The 21,276-nt window shown below is 33.3% G+C and overlaps 1 protein-coding gene across 1 annotated transcript; it reads right to left on the reverse strand.

Annotated features, from left to right (window-relative positions):
• Positions 1–3,383: 3,383 nt before the first annotated feature.
• On the reverse strand, positions 3,384–21,006 carry LOC140047831 (uncharacterized). The gene is made up of 7 exons (XM_072092864.1): positions 21,002–21,006; positions 15,981–16,051; positions 12,280–12,816; positions 11,265–11,798; positions 10,810–10,902; positions 10,193–10,294; positions 3,384–6,937 (listed from the first exon to the last, which is right to left on the reverse strand). The coding sequence occupies exons 2-7, from the start codon at positions 16,045–16,047 to the stop codon at positions 3,384–3,386; spliced, it is 4,887 nt and encodes a 1,628-aa protein (XP_071948965.1). The 5' UTR covers positions 16,048–16,051; positions 21,002–21,006.
• Positions 21,007–21,276: the final 270 nt, after the last annotated feature.

Consider the following 21,276-nt stretch of genomic DNA (forward strand, 5'->3'; position numbering starts at 1 on the left):
GCTTACATAAACATGTTTAATAAAATGAAGTCAAAACAGAATTTACCTTTAAAAAATGTCTTTTATTAAAAAATAATTTATCATATACATTTATATATTTCATTGTTTTCTCTGGTTATATAGCACCATTTCTGTATTCTCAATTCTCTACCACAAATGCACGAATTAAGTTTGATAATAGCACCTGTACAGTAAATTAAGTTTGACAATTACAATCAAATGTATTAATATGTATGGCAGAATTACATCTTGAAACAGACAATAGCACCTGTACAGTAAATTAAGTTTGACAATTACAATCAAATGTATTAATATGTATGGCAGAATTACATCTTGAAACAGACAATAGCACCTGTACAGTAAATTAAGTTTGACAATTACAATCAAATGTATTAATATGTATGGCAGAATTACATCTTGAAACACACAATAGCACCTGTACAGTAAATTAAGTTTGACAATTACAATCAAATGTATTAATATGTATGGCAGAATTACATCTTGAAACACACAATAGCACCTGTACAGTAAATTAAGTTTGACAATTACAATCAAATGTATTAATATGTATGGCAGAATTACATCTTGAAACACACAATAGCACCTGTACAGTAAATTAAGTTTGACAATTACAATCAAATGTATTAATATGTATGGCAGAATTACATCTTGAAACACACAATAGCACCTGTACAGTAAATTAAGTTTGACAATTATAATCAAATGTATTAATATGTATGGCAGAATTACATCTTGAAAGTTGTTATTGCACTTATTCACCTACTTGTTACATTTGCAGAGTTGATTTCCTCAAAATAATGAGCACCAAAAAAATAAATTAAAATATCTCTCAATTAAAATCTAAAAAGTACAAAATACTGTAAAATCTCAGTAATATAACTATCCTAATATATATCTTGTTAAAACATGCTAATCTATGGAGAATATACAATATTTACAAATAAATTAATTAAAAATATAAAACTGTTTAATATTTACAAATAATAAATTAATTTCAAATATAGAACTCTAAAATATTTCAATCATAATACTGTATAATAAAGATATTATTTATTGGTCCATCATAAAATATGTTGGAAATTCATTTTCAAAATGGCATACATACAAAAATAAATATAAAAATCTACAAATATATAAATATAAAACAAATACTGACATCTTATTGCACACTGATTATATAATGTTATTGCATTCATTACAAATGAAAAATAATGTCTATTAGGTGATGACAGGGAGCTTGTTATCTTAGACCAGAATGCATAAATATATATTAACTATGTAGAGTGTGGGATTCATCCAACATAATATAATATATACAATTTATAATATATCAATGATTTTAAATATAGCACTGTAGAATGTTTACAAATAATAAATCAACCATTTCATATAACATTATACAAGCAGGTTTATAAAAGAGCCTGTTTCTGATGAGAAAGAGAATATGGATGTAAAATACTGTATTTTGAAAGGTATTGTCTTGTCAGCAGAAATATGTGTCTACATTGTATTTATCTGTCTGCTGCCATCATGTAAAGTGATTTGATATTAATACACGTTATTTAGTTTGATAAGATGATATATACTGTATATATAAAATGTGTCCACATTGTATTTATCTGTCTGCTGCCATCATGTAAAGTGATTTGATATTAATACATGTTATTTAGTTTGATAAGATGATATATACTGTATATATAAAATGTGTCCACATTGTATTTATCTGTCTGCTGCCATCATGTAAAGTGATTTGATATTAATACATGTTATTTAGTTTGATAAGATGATATATACTGTATATATAAAATGTGTCCACATTGTATTTATCTGTCTGCTGCCATCATGTAAAGTGATTTGATATTAATACATGTTATTTAGTTTGATAAGATGATATACTGTTATATATAAAGTGTGTCCACATTGTATTTATCTGTCTGCTGCCATCATGTAAAGTGATTTGATATTAATACACGTTATTTAGTTTAATAAGATGATATATACTGTATATATAAAAAATGAATAAACATCAGCAAAAAGAAACAATAGTAGTATTATAGGTATCCAATCTATTATTAATGGTTTATCATTAAATTTATTATTATATACAAACAAGGGCAACAATTTCCAACGTATCTATAATATTTCTGCCCTTCTTCAATGGGAGCAAGGACAACGATTTCCAATTTATCTATAATATTTCTGCCCTGTTCAATAGGAGCAAGGGCAACGATTTCAACATATCTACAATATTTCTGCCCTGCTTCAATAGGAGCAAGGGCAACGATTTCAACGTATCTACAATATTTCTGCCCTGCTTCAATAGGAGCAAGGGCAATGATTTCCAACGTATCTATAATATTTCTGCCCTGCTTCAATAGGAGAAAAGGCAACGATTTCCAACGCATCTATAATATTTCTGCCCTGCTTCAATAGGAGCAAGGGCAACGATTTTCAACGTATCTATGATATTTCTGCCCTGCTTCAATAGGAGCAAGGGCAACGATTTCCAACGTATCTATGATATTTCTGCCCTGCTTCAATAGAATCAAGGGCAACGATTTCCAACGTATCTATAATATTTCTGGCCTGCTTCAATAGGAGCAAGGGCAACAATTTCCATTGTATCTATAATATTTCTGCCCTGCATCAATAGGACTAGAACGCATAAATATATATTGACTATGTAGAGAGTGAGATTCATCCAACAATATAATATATTATAATATAGCAATTACAATTAACAATTACAGAAAGAATAATAAAATTGAGAAAGAATATACCTGAATGGTCTCATCATAATGAGATATCAATGTAAAGCTAATGATAATGATGAACAATAAAGGGCGATTGTTATAAATGCACAATGGTATATTCTAGGTAACAATACTGATCATTAGAATGTTTCTGTTAAATCTTATTTTTGAAATTCTGTTCCAAAACAGAAATCAAATTAAAAAAAATATCAGCAAAATGAAACAATAGTAATAGGTATAGGTGTAGTAGGTGTACTATAATTATTGGTTAATCACAAAAATGAAGATTAACCAATAAAAAAAAACATCTGTATGGTTTGTATGGTCAAAACATAGAAAATAAAAACTAATTACCAAGTAAATTACAATGACAATCACTGTCACTTCACTGATGGTGAAAATTAAAGGCCCAATCTAATAATGTTTGATATTCTACAAAAGTCACATTTGTCTAGTTTATTTTTTATATCCAAATATGTATCTAATTACACAAATAAATTAACTGAAGAATATATAATTTCTGCTGAGCTACTGTATGTATTTCATAGTCAGGTCCAATTATTTGAGATTTTTAAGTGACATATATGCTTTCAAGATTTGTCTACTTTTCTAATATAGGTCAAACCAATGACAACCACTGATCCATTCTAATCTAGCAACTGATGTTTCATCTGTGATGTCTGAAAGGTCATTGCCCCTAAGATTCAGCATACCTTTTTTCAATACTATTCCATTTCTTTCACATTCATTCAGTAAATACAAAATGATACCACCTGAAAGATTGCAATCTGCTAAATTTACATGTTCTAGATTTGGAGATAATTTTAATAAAAGAGCCAATTTCCTACCAATTGAAGATATGTCAAGCCGACTTAAATCCAACTTTTTCCAAGTAAATATCCTATCATGATCAAAACAGGCATCTATAAGATCATTTAGGTTAACAACAGACAGACTGTAATCACACCAATCAAATGTGTCATAATCTCTATGAACCAAAAACCATAAAAGTGAAACACCATCAATATCTGAAAGATTGTTTCCCTTCAAATTTAGCATGCCAGGTTTCAATACCACATTGTTTTGATCAAATACATCCAGTAATTCTATTATCATACTACCTGAGAGATGACAATTTCTCATATCAAGAAGTTGTAGTTGTGGAGAAAATTTTAATAAACAAGCTAATTTTGATCCTTCAATTGAAGATAGGTTAACTCCACTTAAAATCAATTTTGTCCATATCAATATCCTACCATGCTCATAAAAGGCATCTGCAAGACTTCTTATGTTATCAACTGACAGGCTGTAATCAGCAGGCTTAAATGTGTGTTCCTTTTGATAATATCTATCATAATGTTTAAGTAAATTCAATAACTTAGAAAGTGTAACACCATCAATATCTGAAAGATTGTTTCCCTTTAAAACAAGCATGTTAGATTTCAATACCACATTGTTTTTATCACATTCATTAAATAAATCTTTTATAATACTACCAGAGAGATGGCAATTACTCATATCAAGACGATTTAGTTGTGGAGAGAATTTCAATAAACAAGCCAATTTAGATCCTTCAATTGAAGACAGATTAATCCCACTTAAATACAACCATTTCCATGTCAATATCCGATCATGTGCACAACATATATCTATAAGACCTCTTAGGTGATCAACTGATAGGTTATAATCAGTCAATGTGAAATAAGCCTTGTCATTAGAAGCTAGATTCACCAACTTAAAAAGTGTAACACCATCAATATCTGAAAGATTGTTTTCCTTTAGACCAAGCATGCCAGGTTTCAATACCACATTGTTTTTATCACATTCATTCAATAAATCTTTTATAATACTACCAGAGAGATGGCAATTACTCATATGAAGATGTTGTAGTTGTGGAGAGAATTTCAATAAACAAGCTAATTTTGATACTTCAAGTGAAGATAGGTTTAGATCTGTTAAACACACAAATGTCCATTTCAAATTTGTACCATGTTCTTCACAGACATCTGCAAGCTCTCCAATGTTATCAACTGACAGACTATTGCCTGTAGTAAATGTGAGTGGTTCATCATCATCAATTAGATTCACCAACTTAGAAAGTGAAACCCCATTTATATCACTTAAATCATTTTGATAAAGTGTAATCTTAAGATTAACTGGTAAGATATGTTCAACTAAAACCTGGTTCAATTCCTCACCAGTTACACTGTTAGGTTCAAAATGCAGATATTCAAGGTTAGGTGAATATTTCAACAAATAACTCAAGAATTTAGGACTCACTGACTTGTCAATTATTAAATCTCCATAACCATTGTATTTAAATTGAAATTTGTCCATTTCAGTTGAGAGGATATCAATCTCGTCTTCAAAAAAATCCAAAGATGATATATCATATGTTTTACCAAAATGGGTGTAGTTCGTTTCCTTTTCTCCATGTGTGATTATAAAAAAATGAACTAACATAGCACAGACATTGGTTGGTTTAGTGGCTTTTGATTCTTTAATATGTGAAAGCCAATCATTAACCTCATATAAAAAATACTCATCTTCAAGGCATCTGCTCATAAGTTGTATCAAATGTTCATTTTCCTCTAATAGAGTTGCTCTTTCCCCACATATATAACATCTATATGTCCCACTATTGAAAGATAAAATATATCTATATGACTCGGTCATTTCTGAACATGTTTCGTTTAGTACTTTATCACTTGATATTTTTGTATCTAATTCTTCTATTACAGAATGTTCATGTTCTGCCTTTACATATTTGAAATACTTTGCTAGTGAATGCAAGTTTGAAGCTTTTACCTTCAACCAATGTTTCATGAATCTACCAGCATCAGCACCTAGGAATCCTATAGTGAATATGATTGTCATATGTAGATATTCATTAGATATTATGTCACACTCCTCTTCCGTCATATCACCCAACTTACACTTCTCAGCGAGGTAATACCCAGCTAATGCCTCTGAAACTAACTTGTGTGGTGGAGCAAACATCTCATTTTTATCACTTTTACTAAGAGGTGGATTTTTGTAAACAAATCCAATTTTGAGTGCCAAGTCCACTATTGATTTATCAAACATGTTTGTGAACTCAAACTTGTCAATTATCAGTTTATTTGTCTTTAGTCCTTCATAGATCCATTTACCTAATGCTAGCATTGGAGTTTTATATTCAAATGGAATTTTCTCAAAACTGGCAATTTCAGATTTGTTTTCATCACTATTTACCTTGGATAAATATTGATTTAAAGTACAACAAATTATTTCTTTGAAAAGATCTGATAAGTCATTTGGAAGGTTTCCGGATTCTTCCCATATTTTGCATATCATAAGTAATAACAAAGGAGATGAACACAATTCAAATACTGAATGATGCTCTTGTGTGTGTGAATTACACCTTAATTTCCTAAATAGCCTTTCCCCTAAATCCTTATTATTTGCAAAATATCTATCAATGTAGTTCTTTATACTTGTTTCACTGAATCCATTTACCTCCACATGCACATCACATTTATCAATAAATTTTGCAGTGTTTTCAGGTCGTGATGTTATTAATGTTGTGTTTTTAAAATCTGTATTTTTAAATAAGATTATAGGATCATCAGCACCTTGCTGTAACTCATCTAATCCATCTAATAGTAAGACTATTTCATCCCCATGCTTAATCATGAAAGTTTCAATTACTTGTCTAGACTTTTCATTGCTGTGTGTATCCATGTGAACAGTGAATGTTGGAAGATAAATATTACTAATAATGGCATCTAAGATTGTCTTTTGAGCGTGTAAGTCTCTGATGTTTACTAGAAACACTATTTTATCAGAAAATGTTTTATCTTTACCTGTAGCCCAGTTATAAGTAATGTATCTAAGAAGGGTTGTCTTTCCCATCCCTCCTTTACCTGTAAATATGATTTTACGAGCATTTATATCTTTTATCATCTCCAATATCTCTCCCAATGTTTTAGGTATTTTTTCTTTCTGGTCATGTTGGCTTCTCTTCTGTTTTGTAGCTTCTTCTTGATTTTCTTTCTTACTTGATTGAAGTAACTTGAGATCAGTGAATAACTCTTCAATATTGAGGTCCTCAAGAACGGCTGTATCCAGTTTGTTAAAATCTTTATATAATTCTTGTTGCTTTTTTTTCAGGTATTCTTTAACTGTTTTAAAAAGAAAGTAAATAAAGTTGTTTTTCTTACTAAAAGGTGATAAAATATGAATTTAGTAGAAATATTGTTCAATATTCATTTTTTCCTTTATTTTCAAAGTGCAATTTAATTCAGCCTTGAACGCACCATTATCACTAAATTTGCTAATCCCTCATAAAATGAGTCATCACTGGGAATGGGTTAGCTGATGTTATGGCTACGTAATTACGGTTCCACTGTCTTAACTGCTCGGCCACTCACAAGTATATTATACAGATATTGACTGCTTAGAGATCAAATCTTATATTTAACCGATATAAAAGGCAATATCTGTTATATTATTCATTCAATCTTTTATTTTGAAAACTCTGGTCCATAGAAAGTAAATTACATATAAATGAAATAAATAAAATAAACAAAATTACTACTACTCATCTCAGGATGGCATTCCATCTGGAGAGCATCTTCGACTTAACTAAGACATTGCTTATAATCGTTGAGATTAAAATATTTTTGCTTGCATTAAGTCTACACATCAGGCCATATATTGATATTCTTAACAATTCATAAAAAGAGGGAATTCTACATTCCGTAAACATGAGGCTGGCACTGCAATGTAGAGGCCTTTGCAACAACATTCTTAAACCATTATTGTAGCATACCTGGAGAGATCGCAAGGTACCTTGATTATAGTTGCACCATAATGTAGCACAATACATATTTACACAATATGTTCTAAATAAAACACATTTCACATTGATAGAACACATACTAAATTTTCTGACCAAGGAGTTGGCTCGGATACACAAAGATCTGTATTGCCGCTTTATATCAAACTCATCACATAAATCCAAGGATATAACATGACCAAGATATGTGGTTGAGTCCACATATTCTAAGCTTTTGCCATTAATGGTAATAATAGGTTTCAATTGAATCCTCCGTGACTTAGGACAGATTATCATACAAGATGATTTCTTAGCATTGTAAACAATATCATTTTTGGCCGCAAAGCATTCAGAAATTTTAATTAGATGTTGCAACCCTGATGCAGAAGGTGATATAAGCACCATATCATCTGCATACGATAGGTTGTTAAATTCAATATTATTTAACTCACACCCTTCTTTGCTGTTGCTAAGCTTAATGATAAGATCATTTATATATATATTATACAGATGGGGAGACATCACTCCTCCCTGTCTAACACCATTTGATACATGAAAGGGCTCCGAAAAGGATTTGCCCCATTTAACAATGAAACACTGAATATTATACCAAGCTTTTAGTACTCTAACAATTGGACATGGAGTATCATTAATAATTAATTTCTTAAAAAGTGTCCAATGGTTCACCCTATCAAAGGCTTTAGAAGCATCGAGGTCGCATACATAGACAGGGCTACCATTTAATACGATAGTAGTAATCAACTATTTGTTTAAAAACAAAAATACAAGTTTCTGTACCATGGTTAGATTTAAAGGCAAATTGTCTGTCATCAGAAGTTATAGTATCACCAGATAATTCAATAAGAACATGTTCTAAACCCTTAGATATTACACAGGCTAGGGCAATCGGTCTATAATTATCCTTGCTTGTAATGTCGCCTGACTTAGATTTTACGATAGGTACAAGAATGACATCAGTCCCTCCAGTTTGACATTATTATTGTTAATTGAATTGAATCGGCGCCAAAGTGATACACTTTACCGCGCAAGGTGTCAAAGCCTCGACTGGGAATTAAATATAACCCCCAATATAACGGCGTTACGTTCTCACAGAATGCCCGTCTGGCATTGCGGGAAATATCCCTAAAGCAAATATCTCTAAAGCAGGTCATGTCGATGCCGGCATGATGCCAAGACGACCCGTTCTCACAGAAAACCATACCGGCATGGTAATGGTATATTACCGCAATATTCCTGGCACACAGCTGTGTGAGAAAGGGGCTTAGGATGCGGATTGACTCAGTGGTATTCTCTGGATTGAAAGAAGTATACAGTTGAGTATCATCAGCGTAAATGTGATACTTGATTGCATGTTTGTGAATAATATCACCGAGAGGGCGCATGTAAATTAAGAACAAAAATGGGCCCCAGGGTGGAACCTTGGGGGACACCAAAATCTATAGAAACAGGATCGGAGATAGCTGATTCCACTGTAACAAACTGTTTTCTCAATGTTATGTAAGAGTTGAACCATGCCAACACTGTACCAGAAAGACCTAATTCTGAAAGTCGATCTATGAGGATACAATGGTCAATAGTATCGAAGGCCGCGGACAAGTCCAGGTATACAGACACTCTACAGTGTCCCTTGTCGAGGGCCTGCAAAATATCGTTATTTACTTTCAGTACAGTAGATTCCGTACTGTGTGCCTTTCTATAGGCTGACTGGTAAAGGATCGAATAAATTATTTAGATTTAAAAATTTAACCAAAATTGAACAAACTACCTTCTCGATAACTTTAGATACAAAAGCAATGTTAGTGACAGGCCGGTAATTAGCAAAAGTTTGCATCAGTAGACAAAGGAAACAGTAACAAACTTTTACTAGTATACCTGCATGTCACATGCGTATATGCCCAGTAGTAGTATTAAATTCAATTGGTGTTCAAGATGTTTAGTTGGGGAGCCAGAAAGCCTGACCCTCTAGCAAACTGAGCTTGACTTCAACGTTACGATCATTAAAACGGATTAAAACTCAGATACCAAGTATTTGTGGCACAGGCACCACCATTGGGATCGCACATAAAATTCATAAAATGGCACCTCCCACTAGTCTAGTTGGCTCTGAAATGATACTTCCATGCATTGTGCAGCAATCAGCGTACTTAAATAAATACAGTGAATACGGTAAATACAGTGACATAAAATCTTTTTGATTTAAAGTACAACAAATTAGTTTCTTGAAAAGTCATCCGGAAGGTTTCTATGGATTCTCTTGTTTCCTAACATTGTCATACACTGTACCTCAAATACTCTTATAATGCTAATCAATGTGCCATTGAATGCAATACTACAATCAAATTGGTTCTCTAGGGTTGCTTTGTTTCATTATTTCATTATTACCAATGAATTAGACAAAGTGCAAATTTGTAGTTAAATTGAGGCGACATTATCAGAATTTAGAAAGACTGGAATCAATTGTAGCTTTAAACCTGTTGTGGACCAAAAAATGTCATCACATGGAAGGTGATAATTAGACTATTATGGCATTTCACACGAAAAACATTGAAATAAAATGTGTCATTATCATTATACTCACTTTTTGTTTCTTGTGATTGGTAAGCCTTTTTCTGTGCTGGATTATCTTCACAATCAGAGGAACTTTGGTCCAATTTGTGCTTGTATGATTTAACTTCTACACCTGAAGTAAGAAGATAGTTTGTAAAGTATGAATCACTGTGTATTTTTCACTCTTCCCCGAGGTTCATTTTTTTGACTAATGTACAAATGATTCTTTGAGTTATAGTAATTGTTTTGCTTTAGTTGCCCCTGACCATTGTTCTCTGTTTATGTTCTGTTCTGTATCTGTGTTTTGGTCAAATAAAAAAATGAGAAATGAAATGAGAAATAATGAACAGGCCATTAATTTGATGCAATACTACAATACAACTAAAACTGATTCTCAAGGGTTTTGTTCCATTGTTAACAATGAATTACAGTAGCAAAGCGCAAATTTGTAGTAAAATTGAGGTGACATTATCAGAATGGATTTTTTTAGAAACTGATAATGGAATCAATTGGGGCTTTTTAAACCTTTTTTGAACCAATTTCTGATGACCAAACCTGAAAGTTCTCACTAAAAAGGATCCCACCAAAATCAGACTATAGAAATCTGTACGAAAATAAAACAAAATTCTTCATTATCATTGCACTCACTTCTTGGTTCTTTAGGTTGGTAAGCCTTTTTCTGTGGTGGATGATCTTCACAATCCGAGGAACTTTGGTTCAATTTGTGCGTGCTTGATTTACCTTCAAATGACATAAATGATAACACTAGTCTATGTTAAAAAAATCAATTGTGAAATAAAAACATTTAGTTTCACACTTTAAACAAAAATTAAATGCTATGACCATGACCTGAATAATTGGAAATAGATGTTTTAACACTAGGGCTAATCCAAGTGAGGATCCAGACTTGAAGGGGAAGATTTTAATAGATTAAAAAAATTGCTATTGTATAGACCCTACTGTTCTTTCAAATGTCGTGACTGCTTCACTGATGAATGATTGAATAATTGATTTATTATTGGCTATGTAAATAAAATATATAAGAGCATACTGTATAGGGCATTTATATATTTGGATGAAAAATTTAAAACAAATTCACCAACCATCAAAGAAAACCCTTTTTGCTCTTTTCATTCCATTTCTGTCCAAAATTGTAAGAAATTTGTCCATTTTTTTAAAATCTTTATCAATGATCTCTCTGTCTTCAAAATCTTCAATTAAACTCCAGCTGTCTTGATATTTCTTTGTTGGATTGTTGTATAAAGAATCTAATGTGTATACGTCATCCTTTTTAAGTTCTAATCCCAGTTGATAAACCTTTTGTCTGTATGGTGTCAACATTGATATCACATGTTTCTCAATATCTTCTGGGGGTTGATTTTTAACTGTTGACTTAAAGTCAAATTGCTTGGTTATTTTTACTGTGTCATACAGAAGAGTAAGATTTGATAAACTCAATTTCCCAGAGGCTGTTAAATCCTGTAGTAGATCCTTGACACTTTCAGCTCTAGTTATACCTGTGTTAGATTTTGTCAGATGGTCTTTATATAATAATTTTAAGGGTTTGAGGTATCCAAGTCGATCATACCATTCTGCTGTATCAATCAACAGTTGATTAAAACCTTCGACTGAGATTTCTATAATGTGAAAATGAGTACAACACCATTTGAATTTACAAATAATAGTGAGTGGATTAATTGGCATCTACAGAAAAGAGTTAAACAAATCTTGTTAAGAAACTTAAATTGCTAGATCAAACTTATGGTTTGGATGCAAAACTATTATGCCCCTGAATGATTTGGCAATGACATTACAATTTATTTTTCTTTAGATTATTTTTTTGCAGGGGGATAATATATATTTTACTCAATTGATCATCCTGTTTTATTTGTAACTAGGTTACAGTTAAATTATGATGTATTCATTATTCTCTCTGTAAACTTGAATGTACTGTACATTTAAATGACATTAAAGATACATTAACTGAGATTACTAATCTAAAAAATCGCCATTTTTAACAGAGGATTAGAAGGTACAACAATTCACTATTTATGATTTAGAGTATCAGGCACTACAGCTATATAATATACAAAAATAAATAAAAACAAAGACACTAACCATCAAGGAAAATCTTCCTAGCCTTTGTTATTCTATTTCTTTCTAAAACATTAAGAAACTCCTCCATCCTTGTGTAATCCCTATCAATGATCTTTCTGTCCTCAAAGTCCTTAATCAAACTCCAGCTGTCTGGATATTTCTTTAACAATGGATTGTTAAATCGAAAATCAAGTTTTGATACTTCATCCTTTTTAAGTTCTAATCCCAGGTGAAAAAGCTTCTGTCTGTAAGATGTCAACATTGATACTACATGGTTCTTAATATCTTCTGGAGGTTGATTCTTAACGTTTGACTTAAAGCCAAATTGCTTGGTTATCTTTATTGTGTCATATAGAATAGTAAGATTTGATGGACTTAAACTCCCAGAGGCTGTTAAATCCTGTAGTAGATCCCAGACACTTTTAGCATTAGACACCGCTACATTAGATTTTTTCAAATGGTCTATGTATAAAACTTTCAACGCTTTGAGGTATCCAAGTTGGTCATACCAATTTGCTGTATCAGTCAACAGTTCATTAAATTCTTCCACTGAGATTTCTAAAATGTAAAACAAATATTAGACAAGACCATTATAATTTTATAAACATGGAGCCAGCATTTTTATTTAATTTATTTATTTATTTAATTTTGGATTTATATAGCGCTTTTCCAAGTGACCAAAGCGCTGTACAATAGAAAATACTATATAGGCCTACTCAACAAAACTTACAAAAAACAAAAAATAGAAAATGGAATGAAAATACAAAAATATATATAAATATAAAAACTATGAGGGCCTATACAAAAAGTTACCGTAATTTCATTAACATTATTTAGGAAAGAGATAGGTTTTTAACATTTTCTTGAAATATTGCACATTTGGGGTTTCACGAATATAAGATGGTAAGTTATTCCACAATCTAGGACCGTAGACAGAAAAACACTTATCGCCAAACGATAAGATCGAAGTCCATGCCGACCAGAATGGTGTTTGTTTATAAGGTCCTGTAAATAACCAGGTGCTGAGCCATACAGACAGTTGTACACATGCACTAAGATCTTGAATTCAATCCTCTGCTGGACAGGCAACCAATGCAGCTAGCTCCCCAATGGGAGGAGACGCAGTGGTGCGCTTGCTAGCTTGAAAAATAAGACGTGCAGCGCTATTTTGCAGTGTTTGCAAACGTCGGACGTCTGAAACAGCCAATCCACCGAGCAAAGAGTTGCCATAGTCCAGTCGGGAAAGAATTAAAGATCTTACTGCATGTGTACAAGTAGAGCGGTCTATGAAACACCGAATCCTACTCAAATTACGAAGATGGAAGTTTACCCTACTACGCAATGTACTAACATGATTTTTCATAGAGAGTTGGTTATCAAGCATGATACCAAGATTTTTAATGTTACTGGATGGGGTGATAATAGATTCACCGATTTTCAAATCAAGTTGGGGTATAGCCTTAACATGCCTATTAGATGAAATCACGAAAAACTCAGTTTTTGAATCATTTAGCTTTAGTTTGTTGATCATCATCCACGAACGTATTTCAGTAACGTAGTTTAAACTTAGCGGCGGAGATATCCTCCTCCGACTTTGAATCAAAGCTAACGTAAAGCTGTATGTCATCAGCATATATGTGATACACGCTACTTCAAATCGCCTAATGATATCTGCAATAGGTTGCGCATACATAGTAAAGATAGATGGACCTACGATGGACCCTTGAGGTACACCATATCTCAAAACATGATTCTGCGAGTATTCACCTAGAACACAGACTCTATTTACACGTTCATGATGGTAACTAGCAAACCAGTTTAATGCAGTACCGGAGATACCAAATTCACTCTGCATTCAATTTACAAGGATGTCATGGTCTATGGTGTCGAATGCAGAGGAGAGATCTAGTAGGACCAACATAATTGATTTACCTTTGTCAAGTTCATATCATTCTTAACCCGCAAAAGGGCAGTTTCCGTACTATGAGATGATTTATATGCAGACTGGTACGGTTCAGTAAGATCGTTGTTCTGGAGATGCTCTTTAAAACTAGAGACTGCGGGATATTCAATTATTTTACCTAACGTTGGGAGGTTGGAGACAGGCCGGTAATTTTTAAACACATCAGGATTTAAGGTTGGTTTTATCTTAATGTGAACAATATCCTGACTCATTATTTAAAAGCAGTTTAGATTTCTTCAACTATAAACTCATGTGTGTTTTTGGTATATTTTTCCAACAATAATTTCTAATTATGTGATCATTTAGAATAAAATGATCACCTACTGTTATTGTATGACATCTTTGTTAATATTTATTTCTCTGTACAGATTTTGCGTAACAATTATCTCAAAAAGTTAATAAATTTCACAATATCTTTCCAAAAATTTAACTTAATCCTCAGTGTGATTACTCATCTTTGACGTTATTTATGCGCCATTTTGTGAAATCACATTATCAATTATATCTTCACTAGCAATTATACCCGCCCCAGGGCAGGTTTCAAAATTAGTTTACAGCCTTCTCAGTACATAACACCCGAGGCCAGTATCTGCCTATACTCACCAACCGCCACCCTCTCTTCAATAACAGCACCCCATACTCTTTCTTAAAAACAAATTCTTCCCAGTGATGGACAAATTCAATTCAATCTAAGCTTCAAATTGAGAGGAGTATACATAGCTATGATGGGTCTAATAATGGTTGAAGTACGTTGTAAATTGTGTAAATGAATAGGTGTCATATTGGCTGATAATTAAAATATCTAATTTAGATACTGCGGTCCCCCAGCCTTCTTTCTCCTTTCACCACCAAAGCCACCATGACACAAACCTTAACTCCTCCCCTGGACAGTTCAAATATAGTAACTCCTAGTACAATTCCAATCATATAGGCTACCGTACTTCATTACGCTAGTATTACAAACACACCCCTGATACACTGGGTGATGTGTTGAAGACGGTTCCAGTACAAATGATGTTATTATCACTCCCAACCCATAATCCCTCAGTGGCAGTTGTCAAATGTAGTTTAAAACATTCCAAATACAGTTTGGGTCATTGTGATAGGCCTACATCCCCACCCCAAACTCCCATCCGCTTCCTACTACAATCCTGGTGTAAGCTAAATCCCCACTATCCCCTGAACCCCAACTCCCAAACCCTATCAGGCATGGCATGGTAACAGTAAACAACATGTGTATATTAATATATAGATAATATAGATAACACGTCATCACATATCAAATTCACTACATACTTCACGTCAAGGGTAAACATATTAGCAAATAAAAACCCACTCGTACACATGGTCATGCTCGCAAAATCGTGCGTAAAAAATTTTAAAAGCTCAAAATTACATTTTGATAAATTTAGAGCATGAATTAGGTAGTTTAACGTGATTAATTAATTCAACCAATCAGCATTTAAGTTAGTATTGTGCGCAACTTTATTAGCTCTCAGCTTTTATGCAACTTGTATACCTCATTAGCATTGGTTTGAATAATCGTTTTCGGATGGCGACAACATTTGTGTATTAGTATTTGGAATACCATGGTCTTTCATATACGGATTTATGTCTAATAAAAGGCAAACATTATAAGTTGAGATATCACCTTTTTCTTCAAGTGCATTAAATATATAGTTCGCTATAAAGTTTAGTTTAATATTTCAGTGAGGTAGGATATTCAAAAGGCAGAATTTCAACATATCATACTTTTTACCTTTTGAGTGTTTACCAAGTTCACCCTTCAAGTTGTCAAACTCATCATTCCTTTCAAGAGATGCCATTTTCCTGCAAAATAACAAATAGTATCATTCTATCAATTTTTACACTGAAATATTAATAAATAAATAAATCTTTTTTATGGTAGTACAGTAGTAGCAGTACTAGACCTGTTGCAACTTAAAATTCTGTCACCCAGTCTCTATCCAGTAGCAATACCAACAAACTTCTATCAATACAGAATCGTGTGGCAAGACTTGTTTTCCAAGGATGTTTTCCAAGTGTCTAAACTGGTAGCGTCTCTTCCCTAGGTCACTGGCTTCTGGTGGAATTGTATTCAAGATATTTGTACATGCATATAACCGTTTTAAGAAAACTTCTCCTATCTTATGGAACTAAATATTTATGAACCTAAAGCTCTGTCTACACTATCAAACTAGTTTGACAAAAAAAATTGTGATGTGCCCAAATATGGTAGTGATATGCTTAAATAAGGCAGTGATATGACATCATCATGTCTATATATGGACATATCACATTTTTTTGTCACATAAAGTTTGATAGTGTAGACAGAGCTTAGATTTAAGAGGAGTTTGCATTAAAAATGGTACTTCAGCTACATTCAAAATCAATTCATTACTCAAATTTTATACCTTAACTTAAAACAACGTAAACAAAGTTTATTTTATACTAGGCCTACCTTATCTCAGTCCATCAATGAAATTACTACGAAAAACTCTAAAATGTATTGACTTCACTTACTGATTCTACAGTATATTAAAAACTACCGAGAGAATATATTTCATACATTATATATTGGCAACATTTCAATTTCCAATTTCCAAAAATTAATGAACCTTCCGGCTTAAGTAATGCTAGCTGCACTACCAAAAGACTTCAACTTGATTACAATACAAGGTGTAGATTGTTATGCAAAATGCAACGGAAGAGTACAGGAATACAATAACATTGTTCTTTACCAGAATACATTCAATATACTTTTGGATTTATTTTACACTGCTGGACATGACAAAACTAAATTGTGTTACTACTACTAAACAAAGATATCAACACAAAAAAACAGATGAATAAAATGAAACTTTCAATTGTGTCATTTTATAGTTAATATTCACTTTTTCCCAACAAAAACAATTATGAAAAAAATTATTTTTCTTATAAATAAGAAAAGAAAACAGTTATATTTAACCAATAATTAACTCCCAAATATTGGCTTCAAACTAACTAATGTACGGCTTTGTACCCATTTCTTTGCTTAATTATTTTAGAAGAGTTACTGTTCGTTTTACCCTACTGTATAACTTATAATGCTATACACTTATATAACTCCAGAGTACAAAGGTAAAATGTAACCGATAATTTTTATCTAATTTTAACAATTTTTAGCCTCTTAACTTTTTGTGTGTGTTTTTGTAAATTGTATTTTATATTTTTGTATTTTGCCAGTTTTCAAATCACATTTCTGGTTTTTTTAAATGGACAATAAAGTATATATGACTATGACTATGACTATGACTATATCTGACAGGTTCTTAATTCAAAGACTTGTTATTAATCATGAATGTGCCTATTTTAATATTTCATTTTTGTGTCACCTTTCTAAACCAAATTAAGTACACAGCATCTAGCTTCAACATTCATATAAATAGAGTAGGCTTACTTACACATACATTACATAATTATGGTTCTATCTATGAAAAAAAATGTCACAGAAACAGAGTTAAATCATTCATTCATGAATTGTAAGTAAAATAAATAAATAGAAAAATTATAGGTGAGATTGAATGTATAAAAAAAAATGTTTTTAAGCAGGAGAAAGATCTATAGGGGATCTTCGTATTATTATTTGGTTAATAAATGTTTATTATCAATCATTTATTTTTTATTTTTTATTTCACAGATCTCGAAAAGGACTGTGTCTTTTTAAAATGGCCATTTCTAAACACGTTTAAATATTATATTAGACATATAATAATTTGCCTCTACTAATATGTACTTTAATTAATATATTATAATATAGAGAATATACGTCTGTAAACGAGAACAATTTATTTAAAAACAATAAGTTTTACAATATATAACTCGTAAAGCCAGCGTATCCATTTTTATACTTATGCTTACATGTAGATATGTGCATTATAGGATACTAGGACACCTACCCCCTAGACACCTACCCCCGGACAACTACCCCCCGGACACCTACCCCCGGACAACTACCCCCCGGACAACTACCCCCGGACAACTACCCCCGGACAACTACCCTCTTAGGACAACTACCCCTTTAGGATAACTTAACAACCCCTTTAAGATAACAACCCCCGGACAACTACCCCCCGGACAACCACCCCCTTAGGACAACCACCCCCTTAGGATAACTACCCCCGGTCAACTACCCCCGGTCAACCACCCCCTTAGGTCAACCACCCCCTTAGGACAACTCCCCCCCCCCCCCAATCCAAAAGTAGACAAATATATATGACCGGTTTCTGTAAAAATGAAATCATCTGTTTTTTACGGGTGTTTCGAAACTAGAGACCCGAGACCAGAGACCTGACACGAGACCCAATACGAAAAGGGTCTCCCTTTTCGTATATTAGGGTCTCCCTTTTCGTATAGTGTGGTCTCTCTTTTCGTATAGTGGGGTCTCCCTTTTCTTAACTTATAGTGGGTCTCCCTTTTCGTATATTTGGGTCTCCCATTTTGTATATTTGGGTCTCCCTTTTCGTATATTTGGGTCTCCCTTTTCGTATATTTAGGTCTCCCCTTTCGTATATTAGGGTCTCCCTTTTCGTATAGTGGGGTCTCCCTTTTCGTATAGTGGGGTCTCCCTTTTCGTACGTGAGTCTCCCTTTTCGTATATTTAGGTCTCCCTTTCGTATTGGGTATTGGGTCTCGGGTCTCTGGTCTCGGGTCTCTAGTTTTGAAACACCCGTTTTTAACCGATTATTCTGTTTAACAGCACGCTAGACCCTAGATGTGCTAGATTTAAAGTACCGTATTTATTGAAAAAACGGCCTGGGCTGTTTATTGTTTAGGTGGTTTTTAGGTGGACATTTATTGGAAGAAAGTTGTTTATTCAATGGGAGGGGGTATAATCTAATGGAAATAGACGCCGATTATTCCATATGATGTTTCATGGGAGGGACATGGTCACCTTTTATTTGAGGGGAATTTATTTAAAGATCGCCGTTTATTCGGTGAGTGAACATTGAGGTCAAATATCAAAAGTGATATTATTCTTCAAGTGTACAAAAATACATATGACAAATTTTAGACAAAAATTAATTCTTTTAAGACCAGTGGTTATCGAAGCATTGTCCTGACGCAAAAATTGTTATTATTATTAGCGAACCCAGTCTTTACAGTAAATACAGGGAGTACTATATAATACGTTCGACTATCCTATGATCATGTGCGACAATCTTCAGTTTATACCAGGCTATATTTATGTTTAATCTTTTACTTTTGTTTACAATAATGAATAGTAATTCGTCAAAGTAACGAATTAAAATATAGTTATATATATAGGTATATTAGTTATTCCTATTATACATTGTTGCAGAGTCAGGTTGTTGAATGGTCTGGGTGGTAGTTGTCCGTCCGGGGGGTAGTTGTTCTAAAGGGATAGTTGTCTGGGTGGTAGTTGTCCAGGGGTTAGTTGTCCTACGGAGGTAGTTGTCCTAAAAGATTATTTGCCCTCGGAGTATTGTCCAGGTCCAGGAGGTAGTTGTCCTACGGGGAGTATTTTGTCAGAGGTAGTTGTCCGCGGGGTAATTACCCGGGGGAGGGGGGGTAATTCTCCGGGGGGTAGTTGTCCAGGGGGTAGTTGTCCTAAGGGGGTTGTTGTCCTAAGGGGGTTGTTGTCCTAAGAGGGTAGTTGTCCGGGGGGTATTTGTCCCAAAGGGGTATTTGTCCTAAGGGGGTAGTGGTCCAGGTGGTGGTTGTCCGGGGGTAGTTTTCCGGGGGGTAAATGTCCAGGGGGTGAATATCCGGATAAGGAAAATATTAAGTATATAATGATTATTGTTGAGGCAAATCCTGTATATATTTTTATTTCAAATAATGTAATAATAATATAATGATTAAAATAGTTTTTAGTAAAAATGATCATTATGCGGATGGTTAAAAGGCGAGTTACTGAAATAAACCCCCGAATAAGCCATATCGGCGATGTTTCCTCTAACAATACGTTATTTTGCTGACGGGGATTCCCCTTAAAAAAACATGCACTTGTTACTAGTGTGTCAAATATGTGAACTTTATCATGGACAAAACACGTACGATCATTGTCCATGGCCAGGTATATGACGACTATTACTAATAACCGTACGTTTGAAACGTCTATAGGCCTCCTGTACGTGTTTTTGTGAAACGATGTATATATTGTACAGGCCCGTAGCCAGAATGCATCAGAGGGGGTTTTCTTGACACCAAGTATTTTGCGAGCGCAGCGAGCAACTGTAGGCTGGGGGCCAGGGGGCCGCCAAGGGCTCCCGGTCGGGGTCCAGGGGGCAAAGGCCCCTGGAAGCTTTGGCTCTCAGAGCAATTTCGGTTGTTTTAATAAGCTTACATGCAGAGACATTTTTTACCCGCTAAAATCTGAGTTATGCAGAGAAATTATATAGTACAGTATTATGGAAGTTAGTAGTACTGATCATGAAATACAGCTTTATTGTTGCAAAAAAAGTATATTATAATTATATTAGGCCCTTAAATAATTTCTTATCCTATAAACATAAAAAACAAATAGTACCGTATATTTCGGTGTACAAGTCGCACCTGTGTACAAGACGCACCCATAACGGAGACTGAAATATTAGTATTTTTTATGTAGTCGATGCATAAAGACGCACTTATTTCTAGGCCGAAATTTAAACATTTTACAATCAAAACAATGGTATTTTAATAATAAAACAACGATATTTGAGACATATTTATTAGAATCAAATGATATAATTTTGTTTGATTGTTTAGGGAATAAGTAATTCGGTCTTTACTTACCCTATTTAGAATACGGTAATGGAGTATTGTAGCAGTCAAACGATGTCCAAAGCTGGAAGTATCCTAGGCTCGAAGTAAATGAACTATACGGAGTGTAGAAACCACATATCCACACGAAGCGCGTACGTACGTGCGCAGTGTAAGGTTAGGCTAGGCTAGTTCAGGACAATAATATATACAACGGTACAATAATTGAAACACGATAACATACAGTAACACGTAGTAAAATATGTAAAGTTAAAACGCTAAATATCAAAATGTAATAGTGCTAATAA

Source organism: Antedon mediterranea, chromosome 4, assembly GCF_964355755.1.
Source record: "Antedon mediterranea chromosome 4, ecAntMedi1.1, whole genome shotgun sequence".
NCBI classification, from domain to species: domain Eukaryota; kingdom Metazoa; phylum Echinodermata; class Crinoidea; order Comatulida; family Antedonidae; genus Antedon; species Antedon mediterranea.